The sequence below is a fragment of the Acanthochromis polyacanthus genome, chromosome 6 (assembly GCF_021347895.1).
Source record: "Acanthochromis polyacanthus isolate Apoly-LR-REF ecotype Palm Island chromosome 6, KAUST_Apoly_ChrSc, whole genome shotgun sequence".
Taxonomy (NCBI): Eukaryota; Metazoa; Chordata; class Actinopteri; family Pomacentridae; genus Acanthochromis; species Acanthochromis polyacanthus.
Genome location: NC_067118.1, coordinates 37971657 through 37997543, shown reverse-complemented (window position 1 = coordinate 37997543; position 25887 = coordinate 37971657). Strand labels below are relative to the sequence as shown.

General features: G+C 40.2%; 2 protein-coding genes across 2 annotated transcripts; both read left to right on the top strand.

Moving 5' to 3' along the window:
• Window positions 1-1437: 1437 nt before the first annotated feature.
• On the top strand, window positions 1438-18183 carry LOC110957488 (La ribonucleoprotein 4). Its single transcript, XM_051949144.1, is given in 26 exon segments — window positions 1438-2022; window positions 4044-4101; window positions 4104-4160; window positions 4496-4658; window positions 6539-6619; window positions 6725-6764; window positions 6766-6816; window positions 6818-6863; window positions 6951-7054; window positions 7150-7258; window positions 7359-7395; window positions 7397-7412; window positions 7514-7535; window positions 7538-7648; window positions 7651-7677; window positions 7680-7708; window positions 7710-7721; window positions 9741-9844; window position 9967; window positions 10041-10081; window positions 12389-12619; window positions 13645-13696; window positions 13803-13961; window positions 14057-14196; window positions 14303-14507; window positions 15554-18183. Coding segments are annotated over 26 exon segments (2400 nt in total). The 5' UTR covers window positions 1438-1905; the 3' UTR covers window positions 15941-18183.
• A 1278-nt stretch (window positions 18184-19461) lies between these two features.
• Window positions 19462-24492, top strand: asb8 (ankyrin repeat and SOCS box containing 8). The gene is made up of 4 exons (XM_022203525.2): window positions 19462-19685; window positions 21014-21190; window positions 21278-21382; window positions 22505-24492. Exons 2-4 carry the CDS (start codon window positions 21062-21064, stop codon window positions 23138-23140), a joined length of 870 nt encoding a protein of 289 aa, XP_022059217.1. The 5' UTR covers window positions 19462-19685; window positions 21014-21061; the 3' UTR covers window positions 23141-24492.
• The last annotated feature ends 1395 nt before the right edge of the window (window positions 24493-25887 follow it).

Here is a 25887-nt window from a genome sequence, read left to right as displayed (position 1 = left end):
CAACATCAAACTGGATACATGCGACCACGCCAACGATGCTGAACACTGTGCGCCCGAAACTGGACTGTTGAGGTCTCTTTTTCCTGCTTCCAGCTACCATGTCTAGCCAGCATTTGATGAAAGGAGTTGCTGTGTTCCTCTTTCCTGTCCTGAATGTGTGCTTTCTCATAGAATTCAGTGTTTTGTAGCGCTCCCAAGTCTCAGAAGCATAAGAGAAATGTATTTTGTCAAAGACATCAAGATGTAAAAATAAAAAAAATCAAAGATTCATTCCAACAAATGTTGTGTTTTTGGTGATGTGTGGAGCAGAATATCAAGTCATGAAAAAACAAGATTCTTAATGTGCATTCTGGAAACAATGCTTTAATGAACAGGCAGATGGAAACACAATAAGAAAAGTGAGATGAGCGCAGTCCAATTGTATGCTTGACAATTTCTTTGTCTATTCGAAATTTCCAATGAATATGTAATTTCTATGAACTGTCACTCTTTGACAAGAACTTTAACAAGGAAGTCTAATTTTATTTTTTTTTTGTTTTTTTTTTTCCATCCACAAAGCTGATAATCCAATGAGATCCAGCAGTTTGTCAGTGTGATACAACATAACTTATCTTTGTACAACCTTTTGTGGCTAATTGGAGTGTTTTTCAATGGCTTGTCATCTTTTGATTGTGTCTTAATTGGGAGTGTTTTTCAATGGCTTGTCATCTTTTCCTGATTGTGTCTTAAGTATGAGGTGAAACAAACATTACATCACAGCTCTCCCATTGATTGTCACACAAAGCTGCGAATGGATCGTGCAAATAATCGGCATAGCAGCATATTGACTCTCAAGGACACTGTTGGTAAAAAGAGCAGATACTTGAAGAAAATAAGGTTTTCTGACAGCATTCACAAATGACAAGAATCATGCAACTAATGTTACAACAGGTAAGAGGTTTTTTTTTTTTTTTTTTAACATGTCAATTATTTAACTACATTTTACAACATATTAGGAAGTTGAAGAGCTTGTATTAAAACACAGAGAAGGAAGTGTTTAATTATTTTCCCTACAGTATAGCAGCACAAATGTAGTTTAAATCAAGAATGGTAATTTTTTTTTTTTTTAGAAAGAACAGGGGAAATGGTAATAAATATAACACGACTCATACATATTTACAAGCTAGAAATAAATAGACATTGCAGTGCAAAATGATAATTGCTACATGACAAAAAGCAAAGAATGCTGTTTATCGCTCAAAAAGTACTGTACATATCCATTGGAATACTTTCACATTTAATATTATTACATTTATTATTAGATATAAAACAACAAAAAACATGCAAGAAAAATGTGCTCTTATGAGTAATTAAGTTTTAAATAACGGCTTTCAACAAAAAAGTGCAGCAGAAAACTACAGCAGGGATCCGGAAAAGGAAATGATTTCTGCAGAGGTCACCGAGAACTCGCGGTGGCTGCCGGGACGTCGGCGGACTGTGTGTCTGCGCTGAGGAAAGGTGCGTGTCCCCAGTGTCCGCTCCGGTCGCCCGGTTAGGAATGCGCCTCACGAACCTGGTGTGTGCTGTAATATTTGACTAAACGCCAGCGGGGACTGTGGTCTAAGAAGAGTCATGGTTTGGCATCGCTTCCATCATTAGTATCTTAGCGTGCGAGCTCGATTCATTGAGCTAGCTGTCGTTAGCCCCCTCCGTTGATTCATAGCACGCTAGGTCGCTAGCCTCTGTAGCAACCTGCTAGCCGGCTAGCTTGCTACTAAGCTAGTTTCAGTGTGCTGCTGGCCGATCGAGTCGAACAGGAGAGAACCAGACTGACTGCTGAGCCCAGCCGGTATTTCGGATAGAGGGGGTGGTGGCAGGCGGGGGCCGGGAGAACGCGACGGGGTGGAAGTGAGTCAGGAGCGGCTGATGAGTTCAGACCAGAGCGGAGAGCCGCCGCTGCTGCAGGAGGAGGCTGATCCCGGACCGAAGACCGGTGGGAAGGACGAGACTCCGCTGGGGAGCGAGGGAGGGTCAGGCGGCATGGTGAGTGAGGCCTTCTTTAGCTTGTTAGCTAGCTTGGCTAAAACGGCTGCTGCTCACCGGAGACCTGTTAGCACAGTACGCCCCCCTCTGCGTGAGGAGCGATATTTATCAGGCAGCTGCTAAAATTAACCCACTGAAAGTAGTCGTTACACTGATCGCTTTCTGCTTCAGATTTGACGTGCAGACTTTTTTGCTTTGTGGGTTTGTCACTTTGGTTAATTTTGAGGTGATGTTAAAGTGAAAACAGTCTGTCACAGCTCACACGGCAACACTTGCAGTCACCACAGGCAGTAATTTCACATACTGGTCGTTAGCCGGAGCTCCTTCAGACAGCTAGCCAACCGTAGCCTAGCCGCTGTAACAAGCAAGCTCATTAAGGAGTTTGCTGAGTAATCATTAGCCTGTAAGTTAAGTTTTGACACAGCTGTGGAGAGAGCCTGGTGTTATTTGAAGCAGTGGAGCAGTGATAGAGTAGTTTTCAGTTTGTGCTGATGCGTACTTCGACTGCTGGCCGAATGATGAGAGACGTTCATTCACTCTAACGTTATCTGTTAGCTAATCGCGCTGCTAGCGAGCCTAGCTAGCGCAGTGACATGCGTTGCAAATACCTGGCCTTTGCTGCGCAGCGCAGTCAGCTGACATTAGTTGGCTCGCTACGGCCTGTTACACAGAAGCATGCATTGTAACCATGTGTCAAGTTGCACGGCAATAAACGTGTGCTCTTTTGAATGGCACAAAGGCCTCTCCGTTGTTCACATCCATTCCTGTGTGATTAGTGGAGAGAAGTGTCTTGAGGCGTATTGTCACCGGCAGCTGTTCTTGTCAGGACAAGTGCTTTGACAAAAAAGGGGCTGGATCTGTTAGCAGGTGGCAAGTGACAAAATGTCAAACTAGGAAGCTAGTAAATTTTACACTCGCTGGCTGTTTGGAGCTGGTGTAAAGCTGCACTTTACTCCACATAGTTCACTATCAGCGACTGTAAGCCTTAATATGTACAGTATGCAATCTATTCTTGGCCACTCATCTTTGCAGGGTCAGGATTTCTCCTGCCAGACCACGGTTACTTTGATTGTGCAGAGTCATGTCTAAGGCTTGGGGTAACATTTATCAGAAATACAGTTATGTTGCTGAATATAACATGCAGCAGTCTTATTATTAGGCTAGTTTGTGTCGACAACAGCAGAATTTTTGGCTACACCAAGCTTTTACAACAATTCCCCACCATGAGGTTAACATGGCTCATTGCACTTCTGTGGTTTCTAATTATATACATTAAATCCCAGTGGTATACAGGTGTTTAAACATCAAGAGACTGCACCAAGGAACTAAGTCAGTAGCCAATTAATATGAGGTTAAGCAATCAGTGAAATCAGCAGATGTAATGGTGGTTGGTTCATGCACTCTCCCCTTCATGGTGCAATCGTTAAAGTTCAAATGCTTTTTAAATCTGCAGTTTTTTTCCTCTTTTTTTGTGGTGTCTGGTTCTTGTGTCTGTGTTGATGCTTTTGTTTCATCAGACATAGCGTCACGTGTGTGCTACATGTTTAAAATTTAACCTCAGCTTCTGAAAAACAGTCAACATTTGTTTGAGGTCACTCTGCTGTTTGTATCAGACTGTTGAATTACACAGTTACACATTTGTTTATTCTCCATATCATTTGACTTTCTTATATTTTCTATTTGATGGTGTATGACACAAAGGGGAATAAGTAAAATGCCAAGCACAGATGAGCTGGCAAATCTTTGATGAACCACCACCAAGATTAAATACACGATACTCAGCATTATGAAGCTCTCAGCTGTAGATGCAGCACATTCAGACCTATTCAAATATTAATAACCTGTCAAATTGCAGCAGCCTCGTTTAGGTAACTGACATCTTAACACTCGAGATGTTGTCAACATTCAACCCTTAATGTGTGTGTTTGAAATATCTCGACTCGGCGACAATACAAACTTCATTTTGTTCTTAATGCCGATATGAAGTGAACTGGTTTGACCCTGCTGTTTGTGTTTTGAAGGTCACCTCTAAGGGTGCTGGTTTGAACCCAAATGCCAAGGTGTGGCAGGAGATGCCCGTGGCCCCAGCGAGGCGGTTACCAGCGGCCCTCATTGGCCTCCCTCGGACATCAGTGAGGGTGAGATACACTTTGAATAGATAAATAGAATGTCCATCAGAAAGCTAATGACTGCTTTTATGACAATTGATAGCACTTAAAGTATTAAAACTAATAGAAATGTTAACCTTTTCTGAGCCAACACTACTTTTAGCACTTTTAGTAAGTAAGCATTTCCTAACAGGTTTCACTTCTATTTTTTTCTCTCCTTTTTTACACTTTTTGCATAACTCCTGTTGACGTCTAATTTTTATCGCTGTACACAAAGTCTTAAGCAAAACCATGTGAGACATGAGGACCTTTGAAAGAGGCTATTTGCTGTTGTTTCTCAGTCAAGCTCTTCACCTTGTTCACAGGTTATTCTGAGCCTTCGTCTGCTGGGTGCAAGCAGTACACTGTGGGATTCCCGGCCCTGGATGACAGCAGCTCCACAGCAACAGCTGAGATAGCAGTAAATGGAATGGACCCTCCAGAGCTGGGCTTTTCCCCCGCTGAGTCCACGACAGGGACCTCAGGTCAGTCACATCCAGCCATCTCCGCACACCAACCGTTTAAGATTATTCTGTTTTCATCACATTTGATAAGAGACAATGAGTCATGTTTGGATCAGATGTAACGCATCACATGCAGCCAGGTAACAAACTGTGTGGTCTAATACCGTAACCAGTCTCCACAGCTGAGATACAATAGCGTCCTGTGAGTTTTGCCTCAGAAATAGGCTATCCATTACAGGATGTTCACACTGGCCAGTCTGTAGTTCATATAAGCGCATCAGCTTCATGCCACATGGTTAAGCTACCTTTGTTTGTTCTCCAAGTCAGATCTGGGCTCGGCCACACCTAACCTATACAGACATTTTTAGTCAATTCACCACATTCACCACATGCTCTGTGTTTTGACTTGTTGCTTTTTTAATTTACTTAATTTGTTACATATTTTCTGATTTAAGCTTAGTGATCAGTTTCCTCCAAAAAATCAATTGCTATGTTGTTTAAGTTCATTTATTTAGAGCTTTGAGCTTTAGTGTATTATGTATTTGCAGCTACAAGAAGTGAAGACACATAAAGCTCTCCCTAATGATCAACAGACAACAATTACAGTGGTTTGCCGGTCATAGCGCCTGTGTGCTTCTCTTACGCTACTTTGCACATGTAAAAACCACCTTTAGTTTATGATAATGTGAAGTACTCCATATTGTCAAGCCTCGGTCCCCTGGAACTTTAGACTGAACTGACTAACAGTCTGCAGCTTCCATTTTCTAAAGTGTAAGCAACGAGTGCAGCCGACCAGTCACTGAACTGAGAGCAACTGACACCATGATGCAGCATTTATGAAGTTGTACAGAAAAAAACACTTCTGTAACTGAATTAAAAGCATCAAAAAATATCACATCTATTGGTTTGAGGCATTTTAGCGTGCACGTCTTATTATTACATTACGCATCCCTGGTTAAGGTTATGGAATAGACACCCAAACATTTCCTTAAATAACTGTGTAGTAATTGGTCCCACATTTACGAGATTGGTGCAAGATTTTGTTGTAGAAACTTGGACCTAGTGGCTCCTTTGTGGTAAACTTGTGCAGTCTGATGTGTCCCAACACAACAGCACTGCTGTATATTTATCACAGAAGTTATATAAAGGGTATTTGGTACATATACGAGAGGTTTATAAAATAATTAATCCTTTGATTTTACATACCAATCACGTGTAAACGGACACCTCTAATATTAATGCAGAGCGGTGATGATGAATCATTGTGACCAACCAATGTAGGTTTAGCCTTGTGAGGTCTGTTCATTCACTCAATGTAAATCACAGCAAATATGGGCCCATTACTTTGTTTTCTGCTCCTGCAGCCACTGAGTTTTGTCAAATGTTAAAGATTAAGAGATTCAAGGCAGGGGTTCGGCCAAAGCTATCACACGCTGAATCCCAAGTGTTTATGGGTATTTTTATTTACTCCTGTGGGCTGATTTTTCACTGCACTATATAAGTCTTGCCACCTCAATGCCGCAAGTCTGGCTGGAAGTAGTCACAGATTTTAAATAAAGACAAAATCCTGTCTCTGCATGCTGTATATTTTTAGCAATTTTTTAAAATGGAACTTGTAAAATAAAAGGATTTTGATTAAATAACTCAAATTTTAAGCTTAGATTTCATATCTTTGCTCTAGAAATACCCAGGACGTCAACATTCTTAGCTCAAGGACCTTCACAAAGTTGAAAATTCAAAAGAATTCCGCTGTTTTTTTTCAGTTTGATGTGATAAATGGTGGCCTTTTGGAGATTTTATAATCATAGCCTGGCTTTCAAACTTGCTGGATGGCTTTTGGGTTTAGAAGTTAGTATAAAGAATGCTGTTTCTTTTCCTACTGCTGACATTTGTTTTTCATCTCAGGGGATCCAAAACTGAAGAGCCAATCTCCTCTGAGAATCTACGAGAGTCTCTGAAGAAAGAGCTGGAGTTTTATTTCTCTAGGTAAGAAGCAAAGCACCTTTTACATAAACAATTTAGAAAGCAAACTCATTGTTTCCCAAGTAAAGAGAAACCCGATCTAAACTGCTGTGTCATTTTGTGATTCAGGGAAAACCTCTCAAAGGATTTGTACCTGATGTCCCAGATGGGACAGCGATCAGTTTGTCCCTATTTGGACTATAGCCAGCATGGAGGGCATCAAAGGTCCTCACCACTGACATGGATCTCATCCTGGATGTGTTGAGATGTAAGGGAAAGTCGAGCACAGTGGACGCTGACACACCTTCCTGTAATGACTTTGCTTTTTAACATTCTGAATTCTGTCTCTCCTCAGCCTCTCCTATGGTACAAGTGGACGAGAAAGGGGAGAAAGTGCGTCCAAATCACAAGCGGTGCATTATCATTTTAAGGGAGGTCCCAGAAACTACACCTGTTGAGGTAAACTTAGCAAAATAAACTACACATCATTGGAAATATCAAATTGTAAATGATGTTTACCAGAACTGAGACCTTTCCTCCTGTCTGATTCACAGGAAGTAGAATCGTTGTTCAAAAATGACAACTGTCCGAAGGTGATAAGTGTCGAGTTTGCGCACAACAACAACTGGTACATCACATTCCAATCTGACACGGATGCTCACAGGTAATGCCGGCCAGACTTCCCGTTTCTTCACTGTGTCTGAAGTTTTTAGTTGAAATGCGGCACCATATCTGACAGTGTGATTTTCTGTTATTGCCCTCTAGGCATACAAGTACTTGAGAGAGGAAGTAAAAACATTCAGGGAAACCCATTATGGTGAGTTAAACTAGAATCTCTGTGTCATTCTGGAAAGGGCCCTTTTGTTGAAATTTTTCGATGTCATTTTACACATCTTCCTCCTTGTTTCGTGCCGACAGGCCAGGATAAAGGCCATCAACACGTTTTCGCGAAGAACGGCTACCGTAGCATGGACAGCAGCCTGTACGCCCAGCAGTCCCAGAGCCAGTCCCAGTACAGCTCTCCGCTCTACATGCAGCACGTCTACCCCCAGCAGCATACCCCGTCTACGGCATCGTGCCTCCACCTGGACACCTTCGCCCACACCGTATTTTGGAAACTCCTCTGGTGAGCACTTTTATGAGAAAGTTATGCTAATGCAAACTGCGGTGCCACAGGAAAAGCTTCAACGTCAGTTTGCTCTGAAAAAGCTCACCGTTTATTAAAGCCTCGAATTTAAAGATGGAGTATGTAGCTGTAATCAGAAGTCAGATTGAGTAAAAATTGTCAATACTGAAAAATATCTTGAGTTTGAACACAGCCGTGGCTCTGCAAATTGGTAAACAAATGAAGTGGCTTGAAACTGATCTACACAATACAATACTTGTGTGTGTTCCTACCACTAGAAGTGCTCCGTAGAGAGAAAAGAAGTATCTATACCAGGAGAATTTATTTCTATGCAGGTCCAGACTCTTTATAGGTTTAACTTGGAGAGGACATTGCGCACCATTTTTTTTTTCCTGTGCTCAGTGTCTTCTCCAGTATCACCGTAAACCACGTACAAAAACATAAGAAACCTTCAATTGTTCTTTTCCCTTCGTGCTCATAGAAACTGGAGTTGTGTCCTGAAACTACAATTTGTCATCGTTTAGTCACACTTTGAGCTGACATCATTGGCTCAGCTGGCCGATCCTTCACCGCAAAGAAAACAAAAAGCCTAAAGGGGCTGATCACTGGGCCATTCTAGTAAATGCTGAATTCCAGACTCCACCTTGTTTTGGAAAATTAAGTGTTTCTACATGTCCTGTTTGTGTCCCTGGCAATCAGAAAACATTATACACCGATACAGTAGAAGTGTGATTGTAATGATTGTGGTGCACCATCAGACAATATGTCATATGCTGCTAGCTGTGTTACTTGGAGGCTCATTGTTTTGTAATGATCAAGAGCCAATGTTTAGTAGCTATTTTACTTATTTGCCGTAGCTTTTCCAGCTCCACAAATACAGAAATATTCGTCATTAAATGGGCTAAATTATTAAATGCTTGATAATAAGCTCCAATATTATCAGTCCAGTGTTATTAGAAAGGAATAGGAAAGTACATTTTCTTATTTATAATAGCTACACCAGCTGTTTTTAATTTGCATCTGGAATGTTTGACGGCTTAGCTCGTGGTTCACCTCTAGTTACCTCCAGTGTGTTTTGTACGCTCGCAGCTTAGAGCCCTCATATGGAGTTAAATTAATCAAACATGGGTTAATGATTAACAGTAACCATTAGCCAGCTGATTGTTTGATCTTGATTGATACATTCAATCTGAATGTTCTGAAATTAACAGCGTCAGAGTCTTTAGAGCGGGAGGGATTTAGTGATTCACCTGCAAACCCCATCTTGTTTTATTTTCATTCTTTCTCTAACTAAATATTTTAAAGAAGTGTTGTTGAAGACGTACTCTACTTTTTAAAGTAAAACTATTAATACTGCACAGTGGAGAAAACTGTCAAAGGAAAACATTTTTAAAAGTGAAGAATGAGATAAAATGCGTAAAATAATAATTCTGTTCTTACTTTTGTTTAAATTTTCCTCTTAAAAAGGAACAAAATTAGCATAATAATACCGTTAAATTGGTAATAGTAGCAGTTAAATATGTACGTGACACCAATTCCTACGCACAAATTTCATAGCTTTAATCATTAGAAATTGATTTTGTATGACAATAATGTGATAAAATATTAAGTACCGACTGATATTTTTTTTATCGTACTAATTATAATAAGTTTTGACTGATATGACTAATAAATGGTTATCAAAACCCAGCAGATATCCAGTTATCAGTTGGCATCAGCATTCGACACATAAAAATAAAGCAGGAAATTAACCTTGACAGCCACATCTTGTGTCCCAGCAGCTCCAGAATCCCTTGTTGGCCGTTGCCATGTTATTTGCTGTTATGTCTGAAGAGCGAATTCAAATGAGACTTTGTCAGTGACATGAGCATACGATGTTTTGCTTAACAAGTTTCTGAGGCAGTTCCACATTCAGACAGAGAAAGTGAAATTGTGCATTTATTTCCCCACAGACTAAAGAACTGCAGGAATTGCCACATGAAATCGGATTAGTAAATGCTGCCTTTTTTCTTTGAGCAGGCACCGTTTCCCAACAGTAGCTTTGTGAATGGATTTGGCTCTGCTGGACACTACAAAACTGGCTCCACTTCTCTCAATATCACTCGCCCTTTCAACAGAAACCGGTAAGGAATTTTATTTTTACTTTTTTTATATTCAGTTTTGAGCTAAATTTGAGTCTAATTGGAATGTTTTGTGTTATTGTTTGCATGAATTTAAACGGTAAACATTGGATCATCTGCGATAGAGTTCTGTGTACAGATAATTTAACCCCCAACAGGGAACTTCTCTTCACTCCCTGTCTTCTTACTGTCCCCACAGTGTCCCCTCTATTCAAGAAAGAATGTAATAAATGCCTTCAGGTACCACTGTTATACCGCACACTAAGCCTCATCGCTACCCTCATCTCTTCCCATACTGCAGCAGCCCAATAACTAAATCCATACCGCAGCCCGTGCCCTTCTGCCAGTCAGATTTTTATGGCTGTAATCCTTTTCATCAGTGTGATAAATGTTTGTTGCCAGTTAATAAACATCTGGGATTTGTCATGTCATTTGATAAATGTCAGCTGCTATCTGTTTCTGAGCAAGTGCTGTTTCCAGTTGTGGCCACTTGAGCTCCCAAAAACATCTTCTTTGCATTTACATTATTACATGTAACAGCTTCTCTCCATCACAACTAACCATCCATTTGGTTTGTTCTCTTTTTGTTTTTTTTATACTGCTGCTTTCATCAGTGTACTGTATTATCATAAGCCATGTGGTGTTCTATGCTGTAACAAAGACGTGCTGACAGGAGTTGAGTCTAGGTCATCCCTGCTGTCTAGCTTTAATCTGTACGCTTTAAATCTTCTGCAAAGGGATGACAACTTTTCAAGATTGTTTATCCAGTGAGAAAGAAGCCTCACAAAGAAATAAGTCAGACCTGATGATGAGATCATGATGCGCATAGAGGGAAACCAGGGGGTGGATTATCTGGCTTTGGTTCTCTCTTTTTGGTCTCTTCTTTTTTTCTCTCTCTCTGTCCTTTCTTTTCAAAGTCAGGCACTTCACTCCCGTCCCAATGAGCGTTCAGATTATGAGATCTGAGGGTCAAAGACTGCTCAATCATGTTGACAAACAATATCGAAAAGTTTCGTATTATTAGCCTTGGCTGGCTCTTGCTGGGGTGTTGTCAGCTCTGTTCAGTGAGTTTATGATTGGTCGCTGACATCAAAGTCTGCGCTGCTTCAACCAATCATGAGCACATATGTAGTCTGAAATTCACCTGCATGTCTACATTTACTACAAAGACACAGCATGCTGTCCTAGTCCATCAGCAGACTGTCAAGTTTTGGGTGGTGCCACCAGTGTTTCCTTTGAACTCATTTAGTTATCTCAGCTGCTGCGATTTGAAAATATTCACTGCAATTTTGTATATAGGCTTATTGCCACTTGCTAGTACAGTTTACTGTATGTGATGTCCAAAGGCATGCTCCATCTACAGGATCATGCAGTGCTTCAATGTGTTCGAGCCATTTAATTGTTGTTGCTGTAGTGGCTGCCGAACATTTCCCATGTACAGGGGGTCCTCGGTATATGACGTCATCGACCTACGGTGTTTTGTCGTCACGTGGAACTAGTTGATGAGTAGAGCAGACGAATACGTCATCGTGCATGTTTACATTCTCTGGTTTTACGCCACCTTGGATTGTGCTATATTCGCTAACTTCTTGCCCTTCATTATGGCTCCCAAGCATGAGTCAGACGGTTCTCATGGCTTCGAAGAAAAGAAAGCCATCTCCCTGGAAGGGAAATTAGATATAATAAAACACTTGGAACAGGGCGAAGCACAGATGAACATCACTGAAGTTGTAAAAACAGGTCAACATATTGTAGCAACCCTCTGTGATGAACTAGTGAAACTTTATCTCATTTTCTGGCCGTTTATTGAGTTTTCACACAGGATACTGTGGGCCGTCGCCAAGTCAAAAATACCTACAAAAACCCAGTAACTTGCCCTAGAATTAGCCACCGTTCCCAGCTTGCTCTACTGCTGACTCTCAGCCAATCATAGGTGAGCTAACTAAACATGGCACGTTCACTGACATTAGGTAAATTTCCAAGTGAACAATAAACATTGAAACATCATCAGTCCATTACAATGTTCTGTTATCTTCTTGTGAAATGACTTACATGTAAGTCGTTGGTATTCGTTACTTTTCCAAAGAACTGATTGATGTCTTGATGCTCGCAACGGCTTTGTTTACATTTTCGTACATTAATGACAAAAATTGGCTCATGTAGATCAGTAGGAACGAGTCAAGGACCTCCTGTATTAAAATATTAAAGGCTTTTAGACATTGTTGTATATTTTCAACTAGTATTGGGACAGTTGAGACACAATGTAATTAAACATACAACCTACAATTACAAAACTTTAAATATATAGATGACATGTCCACTGAGAGTTCATTGTGTTCAGAATTCTAGTCTCTATAATATTTTTCAGTCTAAGATTATGTGAAATACTAGTGAGTAGATTTTCATGTAAAACCCAACAGTACGGTCAGTGGAACACCTCATTAAATGTATTCCCGAGTTCAGTAGGAAGCACTGGTTGCCAGTATGTCTTGACAGCGTTTTAACTGAACACTGACCTTAACTTTCATTTTTCCCTGACTGCAATAGAAACCACGTGAAGCCCCAGGTGAGGACAAGCGAGGTGACCCCTACGTCCATAACACCTGTGCCGTTGGAGAGTCTGACCGGACTGCGCAGCCCTCAGCCTCCCGTCGCTGCCGTCGCCACCACTAACCTAATCCAGACAACCACTGACCTGAGCTCGGCATTCTCACATCTCTCCTCCTCGTCCTCCTCCTTGGACCCCAGCGATGACGGCGGCATGGCCGGACGTGGAAGGTAAACCTGTTTTACCCGTTTGTTGCAGCTGCTGTCTGTTTTTTCTTTTTTTACCAGACTGTAACGGCTTCATGCACCTCATTCATTCAGGGTTTTCCATAGAATACTAAAATTCTCTGCATGCAACTGCACTTGTAAATGTTTTTTCTACATTCGTGCATGGAAAAAAGACTACAAATCCCTCTGTACCACAAGGAGTTTCTGTGTGTTTTGCTCCTGACACATTTTTACTCATTTTAGAGGAGTCTAAAGAGAGAGGACTCAAAAATCTCCTTTAGGCGTAAGCAATTGATAATGCCTTGAAATCATTTCGAAAGTTTTTTTTTTATCATTTCCTTCACAAAAATGTCAAATATGATTAATCAGCATGTACAAACAGTGCACCTGTTTGCACCAGTACGAGTTAAAATGGTGGCTTTTCATGCTCATTTATTATCTACATACCTTTTTTTTTAAGTCTCTTATCTGTGTAAACACAGCCAGCCCAGTTCAACCGAAAAGTCACAGAATTTTTGTCATGTCACAGCAGAGTCAGTCATGTCTTCTCTGTTGCATTAAGCAACAGAATTTTTGTGTTTTTACAGAATCTGGTTAGTGCAAACGGTATATGTTTGGCTGTTGTTTCCGTGATAAATTAAGGAAGTTTGAGGATATTAAAATTAAAGTCCTGTGGAATTCCAAGTAAAACTGCCAGGCATGTTGAAGTCTGTAAAAGTTCTTTCCTCAGCTGAAGTTTTCTTGGCATTAGATTCTTTCCGCTGTGAAGAGGAGCCTTCCTGCCACTGCCAGTCTGTTCCAACACTGACACACAGCAAAAAAAACGAGTCACGAAGCAGCATTTTCTGTCACTGTCCAGTCAAATCAATGAGCGCTTGTCAAACATATTGGGGGCAGAGGAGATATTGGGTTTATCTCCTGCGTTCAACCACAGATTTACAGTAACCAGCCTGCTAAAGTGCATGTAAACACACTGACACATGACTGATTTTGAATCCCTGTTGATGAATCATTTATGTGTGTTTCAGACGCGCGACCTACAGAGGAACACGGAGGAGGCGAGAAGACGAACGGATTGCGGTAAATGGCGATTTCTCATTGTGGTTAAACTGGTATGTTGTATTTAAAGCTTGAATCATGCGGTGACTGTTCTGTTTGTTGGCTCCCTTTCAATTTCCGCTCTCAGAGGCCTGTACCCTTAGCAGAGGTCAAAGTTTCTCCACCCAAGTTTGACTTGGCTGCCACCAATTTCCCCCCACTTCCTGGCTGCGTGGTCAGTACACAGGGAGAGCCAGTGCTAGAAAACCGAATGTCCGACGTCGTACGCGGCTTGTACAGAGACAAGGTAAGAAACTGGCTTCATAAATCTCTTGGCACTGACAGGACTGTTCAGATGGTGACTTCAGAGGTGTAATGTGCGTACCCCCTTGCTTTTTATAGACTGAACAAGCCAATAAAGAAGCCACTGTGAGTCCAGGTGCAGGCCAAGCCTCCGTCACAGAGGAAGCTGTGGTTGTCTCAAGTCCTGCCCTGGCAACAGCAAAATCTACTACTCAACCACTTGGACCTTTGGCCCCTGGGTATGACTGTCCTAAAAAAATACTAATTTTGATTCAAAATATTGTCTTTTGGACTTGGACAATTGTATTAGACTTAAGATGTTAACTTGACATGTTCTCTGGACAGTGTAACTCGTCAGGAGAAGAGAGTGGAGCGGCCAGAACCTCCAGCTCCAAAACCAGCTCCACGCACACCCGTTCAAACTACCGTCAACCCCTCACCCGCCACACAGCCTGTGCCTAGCTCCAGGCCTCAGCCCTCTGCCGCCTCCACACCAGCGACACCGGGCACGCCGACCCCTACAGCAGCCACTGTTCCCGCCACTGCACAGGTGAGAGTCTGGTTCTTTACCTGCCAACTTGTGAGTCCAGATGTCTTCCTGATGATGAGATCTTTTGCGCATAGAGGGGAGTGAGGTAGTGAAATGACTGGCTTTGGTTCTCTCCTTCACCTCTCACTCTCCACTGTTGTTTCTGTCTTTTTATTTCCTCTTCCTGCTCTTTCCCACCACAAGTTCAGAATTTTCACTCCTACCCCGATGAGCGTTCAGGTTATGAGATCTGAGGGTTTGAAAATACCATAATTTCCGGACTGTTGAGCGCCTGAATATAAGCCCCACCCACTAAATTTAAAAAGAAAAAAAGTTTTGTACATATCTAAGCTGCACCTGACTATGAGCTGCAGGTTTCCACGTTGGAACATGAAGTATTTACAGAGATTTTTTAAATAAATGCTTTTTTCCAAACAGTGCCTGTAACACGGCAGTAAAACGCATCGAGTCAGTTCACGCTGCTGACTCCAACATCTCACCATGGATTATATATATATTTTTTTTTTTTTTTTTTTGCTGTTTTTAAGTTCGCTTTTTGTAATTGATTTCTGGGGATAAAGGGACAGACAAAATAAGACTTGTCTTCTTTCTGCTCTTCATTCTTGTTTGGAGACTGTTTGTATTTACATAAAACATTTGTTTATTTTACAAATGAATAAGGAATAAATGAAATGAAAACATAAAAGCTGCATCATATGCATTTCTTCGTGTGTTTTCCATGATGAGGGTGACTGCATGAAGGGCAAAATGACTGATCTGAAGAACTTAGTATTGGAGCGTTTGATTTAATTCGAACAGTTTCATTGGTCCACTGTGACCTGTTCAGTAATTTCATTGTGATGTGGCGAGGCTAAACGTATTGACGGCATGAAGCTCGCCCGTAAAAATCTATACATTGGCTGCATTGTTGTCTGAGCCGCAGGGTTCAAAGCGTGAGAAAAAAAAGTAGCGGCTTATAGTCCGGAAAGTACGGTAAATGGTGCTGTATGTGATCCATCTTTGAAACGGGTGATTCATTACTTTCTTTGTCCCATACCTTGGTACAGGAGCCCCGTAAACTCAGCTACGCCGAAGTGTGCCAACGGCCACCCAAGGACCCTCCTCCCGTGGCCCCTGCCCCCTCTGGTACGGCATCAGGCCAGCCGTTACGCGAGCTGCGCGTGAACAAGGCCGAGGAGGTGGGCTCCAGCAGCAGTCCCGGAGACAAGCAAGAGAAAGGCCACGACAGGGAGGGGGGATGGGAGTGCAAGGAGAGCCGGCCGCCACGTGATCGTGACTCTCAAGGCTACTACCGCAGCAACGGCCCCAGGGGCACCGGGGGCCTCAAGTTCCGGGACCAGAGGCGCCCGCCCCCGGCCCGACGCAACTCCCCACAGGGAGGCTACAGGCACACTGGCAAAGAGCAGAATATCCCACCAGTATCGCCAAAGTAAAAACTCGATAAGAATAGAAAAAAAGATGTATGAATATATACATGGATATATATAATTATATAAAAATGAATAACATAAAAGCAACAACATTATGGTAGCCACCTTTCCCCCCCTGGAACTTGTCCAAAGAAAAGCTTTTAAATGACAATGAGACTGTGACATCCAGGACTTAAAGGGCAAAATGACAACCGAAGAACTTTGACAAGTGATTGGAAAAGTTTAAACACAAATCTTGTTTGGGCCTCCGGCGTTATGCTTAAAAAGAATCTTAAGTGCGATTTAATGTGGAGGCCGCTCATTTATGCTCTGCTAGGGAGAGGTGGGATGCTGGGCCGCGTAAATGGCCCTCTACCTTTTTTTTTTATTTTTATTTTAAAGAATAGATGTTGGTCTGCAAGAACAATATGCACTAAGAAGAAAAGAACATGCATATATGTCATGTACATATACAAAGATATCACTAACACGCAACGAGACATCAGTTTTTTTGTTTTTTTTTCTTGTGTGCTTAGGTTTGCAAGTATGACTGAAGGGTTGACTGATGTCTGTGTATGCTTTGATTGTTAAGCAAAATGATTGAAGTGCTACAGTGTGCTGTTGCACGGATGTATTGAAAATGGATGAATTTTGATTTTTACATCAGAGATTCAGAATTGCTGTCCTGACGGGGACGGTGCGGTCTTCTAATGTATATTAATGAAATGTGTTCTTCTACGGTGGTATTTTGATCCCGGTTCATGATTGGCTTAAACGCTCTCAGTCAGATATCAGAAGCTGTTGATGTACGCCGCAGTCAGATGTGTGGTTTTGTTTGAAGCCGAAATACTCGTTGGGGTGCTCGCTGGCCTGTTAGCCACGGTGAACCTGCTAGCCTGGTCCAAAGTTGTTCATGTTAAGTTTTATCTCTGTCACTCTGAATTGTTTTGGGTCTGCCCACTCCAACGGATTCAGAACATTTGTCATGTTGATAATCAGTCAGGTTCTCTGTTTACATGTTTGTTTGGGTAGTTGGGTGACGTTTTCATGAGAGAGAGAGGGAAAAAAAATGAATAGGTTAATGCTAAGATTTGACTGTTCAATGCGCCTGGTGGTTTAGGTGAGGTTTGGCTTTTCTACATCATCACAGGATATCCAGGTTAAGCTTATATCTGTGAATTGTTCTTAACAATGGCATAATGTCAAAAAAATAGACCTGAGGAGTGCTGTTAGCTAAAGGCGATAGCTACATGACATCTGGCAGCAAGTCGTGGTTAAAAAGACGATTGGAACATTTTCACGTGCTATGTGCCAGCTGCCTACGATCATAGTGTGCTAGGATAAAGTTTTGATTTTTATTGATGAGGTCTGCTAAAAATGTAGTCTTGGGGAAACTTTTGGCCCAGTAAAACTGGATTTTGAAGAAGCTGTAGAGGTGTAGTTGCCTATGCTATATTGTAATAACCCTTCACTAGAAATGTGTGTGGGAGAATGTAATTGTTCTAGTACTGAATTTACAGAGGGAGACTTTTGACAGCAGGTATCCACCAGATTCTTTTGTTCTTTTAGGGTGAGTTTGCTGTTGTTTTTTTCCTTCTTTTTTTTTCTTTCTTTCCTTTTTTAATTTTTGAAAAAAAACCCGAACAGGTTGACTTAGAATTTGAAGTTTGACTCACTGTATGTATTGCTTTTTAAAATGTATTTATTTTAATTCTAATGCGCAACGCTTTTCTCCCAATCTTGGTAGGCTGGTTTCCCCAAAGTTGTGTGAAATCGCATTGGCAAAAAAGAAGTATAATGATAAAAACAAACAAAAAAAATCACACATATGACATTTATATACTGATCGAGATGTCAGCTGAGAGAAACTACTTGATGCATTGACTTTGGGTTTAGTAATGCAGTAAACGAGTATCCAATCACTGGGGCTGTTTCTTTTTTTGTTGTTTTTTTCCATTAATGAGTATGAGCAGCTAGTGATTTAGTATAATTAAAGAAATGCACTAACTTGTTTTTAAAAAGAATCTTACTCATGAGTAATGTGAAATCATTTTAGAAGCATATGGTTGATGTTGACAGGCTTGCAAATACCTACAAGAATTGCTCCCCCCCCCCCCCCCCCCCCCCCCCCTCAATATGTTTGGGTTAATTTCTGTTAATTTGGCTTTGGGAGGCAAAAGGAAATGTAGTAATGGATCAACCAAGTGTTTGAGACACAATCTTAGAACTGTATGAAATGTCACCAAAAATAAATTATTTTGATTTGGCTTTCCAGTGTCACATTTCTTACTGCTGTTTGTTACACACTAGAGTGTACATGCGAGGATTTACCGCTCTTCTTTTTCATATTTGTCTTACTGCTGATGACAAAACTATTAATTTGAGGATGTTACCTTGGAGTCATGGTGTTTTTTGTGTTTGTTTTTGATTTAGAAAAGGAAAAAAAAGTGATCCACAAATGATAGCAGTGAATAGATTAACTTTTTAAATTTTCCGTGCAAAACGGCAACAAAACTAAGAAAATGAAGCTTAAAAATGAGTCTTTATTTTGGAACTATGACTATAGATTGATTGATTGAAATGTTTATTTTGAATAAAACATATATATATTTGTATCACATATACTATATATGTATATGTACATGAGAATTTACTCCTTTTCTTTTCATGTAATTGTATGACTGTTGGTGACACAATTATCAATTTGGGGACATAACCTTGGAAATGTGGTCAATTGTTTATGTAATCTAATGTAATGTTCAGAAATTATAACATTGAAAAACAACATAATTAAAAGGATGAATATATATACACACATATATATACTCACCAGTCAAAAGTTTGGACACACCTTTTCATTCAATGGTTTTTCATGACTATTTACATGGTAGATTCTCACTGAAGGCATCAAAACTATGAATGAACACATGGAATTATGTAGTCAAAACATGTTTTATATTTCAGATTCTTCAAAATAGCCACCATTTGCTTTGATTATTTTCTGGATGAGCTTCATGAGGTTACTACACGTGTTCTTTCATAGTTTTGATGCGTTCAGTGAGAATCTACAGTACAACTAGTCATGAAAATAAAGAAAAAACATTAAATGAGAAGGTATGTACAAACTTTTGACTGATAGCGTACATATATGTGTGTGTGTATTACTCAAAATATTTAGTTCAATGTAATTTTGAAGTTTGGCAATCTACATTTCAACTGGCACAAGTTCAGTGCAATACTACACATAGAAGTACTACTATTTAACATCATGACTTCCGGTTAAATAATAATAATTAAAGCTGTAATTTATTTATTTCCTTATTGTAATTTATTGAGGGTATTTACTAAATTAAAAGGTTGGTAAAAGTTGAATGACTTCGAGGAAACAGACTATTTTCTCCTCCAGAATCATCTCCGACTCCTGGAACGTGACTCCAGCCGGCCTGGTGAGTCCTGAACGCGGACATGATCTCCTGGTATTCACGGTATGCCGGTGGATGCCTGCCGCCATACATGCCTATATTGGGAAAGTACGTACACTTGGCAAGGACGCAGCTCGCAGTCCGAGCTCGTAAACGTCGGTGTTCAAATAAAACATCGAGTTATTTGAAGTTAGGGCAGAAAAAGCGTCGGTTATCTGGCTGACAGCTCCGTTTAAATACCGAGGCGGAGGGCGTGGCGAGACGTGACGTTCCGTGTTTATGTCGAACCGAGAAGCAAACAGTCAGTACGGTAACCTGTCAGACCTTCAAACCGTGGACCAGAAACGGTACGTTACCTCTCCGGCATCGGCGATTTAGCGGTGACTGGTACCGAGTGCGTGTTAAAACGCTTTTGCAAGAGTTTCAAATTAATGTCACTCGATTTTTTTTCGCTCACGACTGTCGGCTGTTGTTCACATCTCGATGCTAACGTTAGCTTGCTGCTAGCTAACTGGGTGCTAAAAATGCAGCCGGAGGTCGTTGTCTTTTTATTTTTCTTCTTCTTTTTATCAGACTGTCAGTACGTTTTCACATCTAAGTGATTTGTATTTTATATTTGAAGCTGTCACTTGGTTGTGCTTTGTTGAAGCAGACAGTATTTTTGTGTTGTTGTCGTGTGAGCTAACATTAGCTGTCAGTGTTGTTTGCAGTGTTCATTACTCCCATGGCTGATATTTGGCTTGCAGCTGCTTTTGTTGAATAGCAGCAGCAGAATAGCGTTTGGCTAACACATTACTGCACAGGCGTAACATCCACATTACACTTCTAGTGTCTGAACAGCATTCCTTTACAACCTCCAACATGATGATAATAATCAGAACAAAGGAAGCAGCGTTTTTTTTTAAATTAAAATGGTGGTTCTGCACTGTAAACAAAACGTTTGCATAAAATTTCGAATATAAGATCCACTAATGACTCTTGGATTGCTTTTTGCTATGTGAATTTAAAATGTATAGTGCATTAATAGCAAGCTCCCATGTAAAAGAAACTAGCATTGCACCCACAGTAATCATTATAAGTCACCACAACAAACCAGTTTAATTTTATGTCAAATACAAGAGTTTTCTCTGTGCAGGTTTTGTCACAATTTAGCAATACACTTGTAAACAAATGACAGTGGGAAACAATGGATTTTTTTGGAAAAAGGACACAAAAATAACAAAAAAAAGTTTTTCAAAAGAAATATAGATAATGAATAACTGGGTGGTGGATAGTCTATCAAAAGAAAAAAAACTTTGGCTTCTTCCAAAGATGATTTTTGTTTTCTTTCTCAATTCTTAGTTGTTGTTTTTTTGTTGTTGAAAAGAATATAAAATGGAATAATAAAGTGAAACCTGAAGACAGAAACCTACCACCTGTTTTGAATTTTCTTCCTTCTAAAACCCAACTTAAATTAAATTTCTTTATCCAATTTGCATTTTATTTTGTTTTCATTTCATTAAACTTGCACTTTTTTAACTTCAAAATATTCTCTCTGTTTTATATTTTGGTTGTTTTGGTTAACTTTTAATTCCTCCATTAAAGCAGCAAATGTATTAATAAAGATGTTTAATCTCCTGAATTACTAAAATACAGCTAAAGACTTTTTGTGTTTGTTATTTCTGTCCTGCTTCAGCGTGCCGTAGTGTCACCCCAGCTCGGGTGCCATGGTCCTCTGTTACACATGAGCTCTACTATGTGGTACATCATGCAAAGCATTCAGAGTAAATACTCCTTGTCTGAGCGGCTCATCCGCACCATCGCAGCCATCCGCTCATTTCCTCACGACAACGTAGAGGATCTCATTCGGAAGGTAGGCCTGCTCCAGACAAACTTGAAATGAGTAGTGTTTCTCATTGCTTTCAGTAACATTGATATCTTTATTTCCTGTGTGCTGCAGGGAGCCGATGTGAACCGAATGCATGGCACACTCAAACCCCTGCACTGTGCCTGTATGGTCGCTGATGCTGACTGTGTGGAGCTGCTGTTGGAGAAAGGAGCAGAGGTATGTTATTGATACACACTGAAACTTTTCCATATCATACGATCAGATGCTAGATGGATTTTCTCACCTTTCTGACAGCAATATATGAAATGAAAGTCAATCTACAGAGAATTCAACCTTTCATTTCTCTCAAAGATATGCAGTCTCTGTGGGGGAATGCGAGTGTGAGCAGGGCTAGTTTTTAGAACCTTGCAGTTATAAAAGGGAAGCAGAGTGTGTTTGCATTAAAGGAATCATCTGTGTTTGAATGTTAAGTTGTGTACTGTGCTAACATGATTTGAAAACCGTCTAAAAAGTAGGAGTAATGCATACATTGATCTTAACAATGGGGCGGTTTTTGGTAGTGATTCAGGATAGTAAAATACAGCGTGTGTTTTGTTGAAAATGTGCAGAACAGTCAGGAGTCGTTTAATTGATCAGTTCACCCAAATTAGACCGAAAATATAATTTTCTAATACACTTCTAAGTCCCCACAACATTCAGGAATATCAGATTTTAAATTAAAATGTGTGTTCAGAAATTATGTCCCTGTTTCTTTAGATATTATCAGTTATCATTTATACAAAATCTTGAATTTCCCTCGGGATTGATAAAGTATCTATCTATTTGTTTCTGTCTGTCTAAATCTTTCATTCTGAGCTTAGATTTCTTTGTTCCTTTTAAAATTGAGTCTACATCCCAGCCGAAATAATCCTTTCTGAATGTTCCACTTCATCCAAACCTTTTGCGTTTGTCCTGCTGCGTGTTGACGACCCAGAATGTTACTACAAAGTTGCACTGATCAATTAAAATCAGAACCGAAATGCTTTAACTTTTTCTCTGTTTTTCAGAATCCAGAGAGGAAACTAAAATGTTTATTACATTTTAATGAACTTTCAAAACCAGAACAGAACATACATTTAATAGCTGAATGAATCTTAAATGATTTTTAATTTATCTGTGGACACAAGCCTGACCAGTATGTTCAGACACTGTGCCGTCTAATTTGTATTGTTTTTTTAATCATCACTCTTATTTTATTTTGATATTAAGGTTATTAATTATCTTGAGACAATTTTAATTGTAATTGGCACTATATAAATAAAATAAAATTGAATTATAAATAACTCCATTCCTCATCAGGTGAATGCTTTGGACGGCTATAACCGCACAGCCCTGCACTACGCAGCAGAGAAGGATGAGAGCTGTGTGGAGCTGCTGCTGGAGTACGGGGCTCAGCCGAACGCCCTGGACGGCAACAAGGACACTCCGCTTCACTGGGCCGCCTTCAAAGACAACCCAGAGTGTGTGAGGGCCCTGCTGGAGAGCGGGGCCTGTCCCAATGCCCGGGACTACAACAATGACACGCCTTTGAGCTGGGCAGCAATGAAGGGCAACCTGGAGAGCGTCAAAGTGCTTTTAGACTACGGAGCCCAGGTCCATGTGACCAACCTGAAGGGCCAGACCCCTATCTCCCGACTGGTGGCCCTGTTGGCCCGGGGCCTGGGCACTGAACAGGAGGAGGAGTGCTTGGATCTACTGTGTCGGGCGGCGGGGCAGTTTGAGATCCGACGTGCTGACGGCACCCTCCCCAGGGAGCTGAGTAAAGATCCCCAGCTGCTGGCCAGGCTGACCAACATGGTGGCTCAGGCTCCGTCGCTTCGCTCTCTGGCCCGCTGCGCTGTACGGCAGAGTCTCGGAGTGCAGTTCCTCCCCACTGCTGTAAAAGAGCTTCCTCTACCAGAGACTATCAAAGACTACCTTCTGTTGAGAGACTGATGATGAAACCACTTAGGCGTTCTCAGACCTCACTGGCTGATTATTAGACAGCTCATCACACTGCATTTATTGGCAGGGAAGTGTCTGTATTGAATTACAGGATATTGTCTGACAGAGACCCTCATTTATAAAAGCTTTTTGCAGATTGATATAGATGTGGGGGAAATCAACAAAACTCTTTGTCTTTATTACTAACTAATAGTTGCAAAACAGGTGAATGAGCAGTAATCTAATTGATGATTTTGATCCATTTCATCTGTTGGCCAAACCTTCACCATTCTCATATTGTTGCATAACCACAAGCTGCTCCTGTTTCTTTTCAGAAAACAACTATAGCATTAGGTTAGTCAGGCTTCATTACAGAAATTGACAAAGAAGCAGCTGTTTTAAATACACTCATGAAGAGCCAGCACCTCTTTAAAATCAAGTTTGTTATTCATTTCTTATTTGCTAAAACCCACTAAGCTGAAACAGGAGAATCCTAAACGTTGCTCACTTTAGCATTAGTATTAAACACAAGGTTTCTAAATGAGTGTTGATGTCCAGTGATGCAGGCTGTCCTGTAATTCTATCAAAGGCTCCAGTTCCTGAAGTAGCGCTGAGGAAAAAATGTATGAAAGCAACATGTTTGATCGTAGGAGTGGCCATGTTTTTCTCAGTGACGCCCCAGTGAACTCGCAGTGCAATCATTTTATTTAAAGGGGAAAACAATAAATTAAAAATATATATATATATAACAAAACACACTTTTGAGCAGAACAGAAAAGGTTGTGCCAGATGGAAACAGTTTTATTTATGTGAAGCAACAAAAGGTTGCTCAATATTATCATCGGTTTCACAGATTTGTTTCACTAAATGTGCCAGGCACGCTAACTTTGCCTCGTCTTCTGGTGTCAATATGTCCGCTGTCATGTGACTAAGAATTTGGGCTTTATTTTATTCGAGAGTGAAGTTCCACTTGCCAAGGAGGAATACATGTTTAGTTTATTTTTAAACAATGGATGTTTCCAGTCTTAACTTGCAAAACTTTGGGATTTTCAGGGGTGCTAACATGTCCAAAATTTTGCAGGATATCTTTGAAAATGACTTTACTTTAAATGTTTAAATGTGGAAATCATAACATGGCATGATAACTAAGTTTTGTCCTTGAAAGAATCACTAAACGAGCTTGAAAAATAGAAGTTTGTTAGAGCGTTTGTTTAAAATCTGACCATTTCTGTGCTTGGTTTTGTTTCCTTGTTCTGCAGATGTGTAAAAAACAAAAATAACTCCTTAGATCATGTCTTGTGTACACCAGCAAAGATGCTTTTTTTCTTTGTCAGCATACAGCAAGTAAATGCCTTTATATTCCAGTCTGCTTTTATTTCTCTGCTGTTCTTCACCAAAATGCTTGCAAATTTGAAGATACTTGCCGTGTTTATAATAATACCTAGAGCCTGATTGAGGATCCATTTGCACAGGTTCTGTTTTTCCAAAGCTAAATTGAATTGAGCAGCATTAATTTTATTATTTACACCAGTGTTTTTTCCCTAGCATGTCCAAACAGCTTCCATTTAAACACCTGAATACCTGCACATTTAATACGCTGCTGCTGAGTCTCCTTGGTATGATTAACAAATATGTTATTGAAGGTAGACGCACAGAAGTATCTTCAGTGTTTCAATGAGAATTTGGACGGCCGGAGACTCTGTCTGTGACATAATGATAAGATGTGATAAGATGTTGCTTTGTCACGGAGAAAACATAGAAATGTAAAACCATAAGTAACAGTAGCAGCAACCGCTCAGACTGCAGCAAATTTTCCATTACAATGTTGTACTTTACAGCATTTTACACCAACATTTACAAGATTACTATTGTATTTTAATCAGTTAATTACTTAATAATTAATAACAGTTCTCTACAGTAGAATATGAGGCTTCCATATACTATCAATACCAGTGTGTCTATAATCTATAATCCAGAACTGAGATCAACCAACTCTGTAAAACATTTCAAAATACATACGCTACTAAAACAAAACAGGCAAAAACATTTTACATTTTTATGTATCATTTTTGCTCTGCTAATAAGAGCCAAACAAGCATTTACTCAAAGACTGCAGTGTATGATAAATTGTGGTCTATTAAATCTATGTTGGAAAAACAAAACCTTACCTCCATGTAAAACTGGCCTGTCTCAGTGCATCAATGTAAAGTTGGCAATAATAATCTTAGCGGCATCAGATTTTATGGTGTTTAACTGTATTTTGTTAAAAAACAAAACACCGCTGTTAGAGGTTGGCTGGATTTTTACATTGATTCATAACAGTGTGGTGTAGAAAAAGGCTGGATCATTATCTAATAGTGACGAATCGCATCCTCTCATTGGTGATTATGACTGAGTACAGTGACCACTTTGTGCCTGCTTGTATAATTACAGCTCTTCTGCACTGATTAGACTGAAGCACAGTTATTACAATGAAAGGACCAGAGAGAGTGAGAGGAACCAGAGTTTGCCTTTTAAATACTACTGGAGCAGTTTCAAACTCTGGGGGAAAGTCTGCTCTGGACCCTGATGAATATATGACACAACAGGAAGTTTAGATTGATTTTGATGCTGAAAAACAAAACAAAAAACACAATAACAACAAAAACAAACTACAAAATGATGAAGAAGTGTGGAAAATATACAGTCAAGGAAACTACATTTTACTACAAAAGCTAACCTTTCAGTTCTCAGATTATCCATTGGGGGTCTCTCTAACC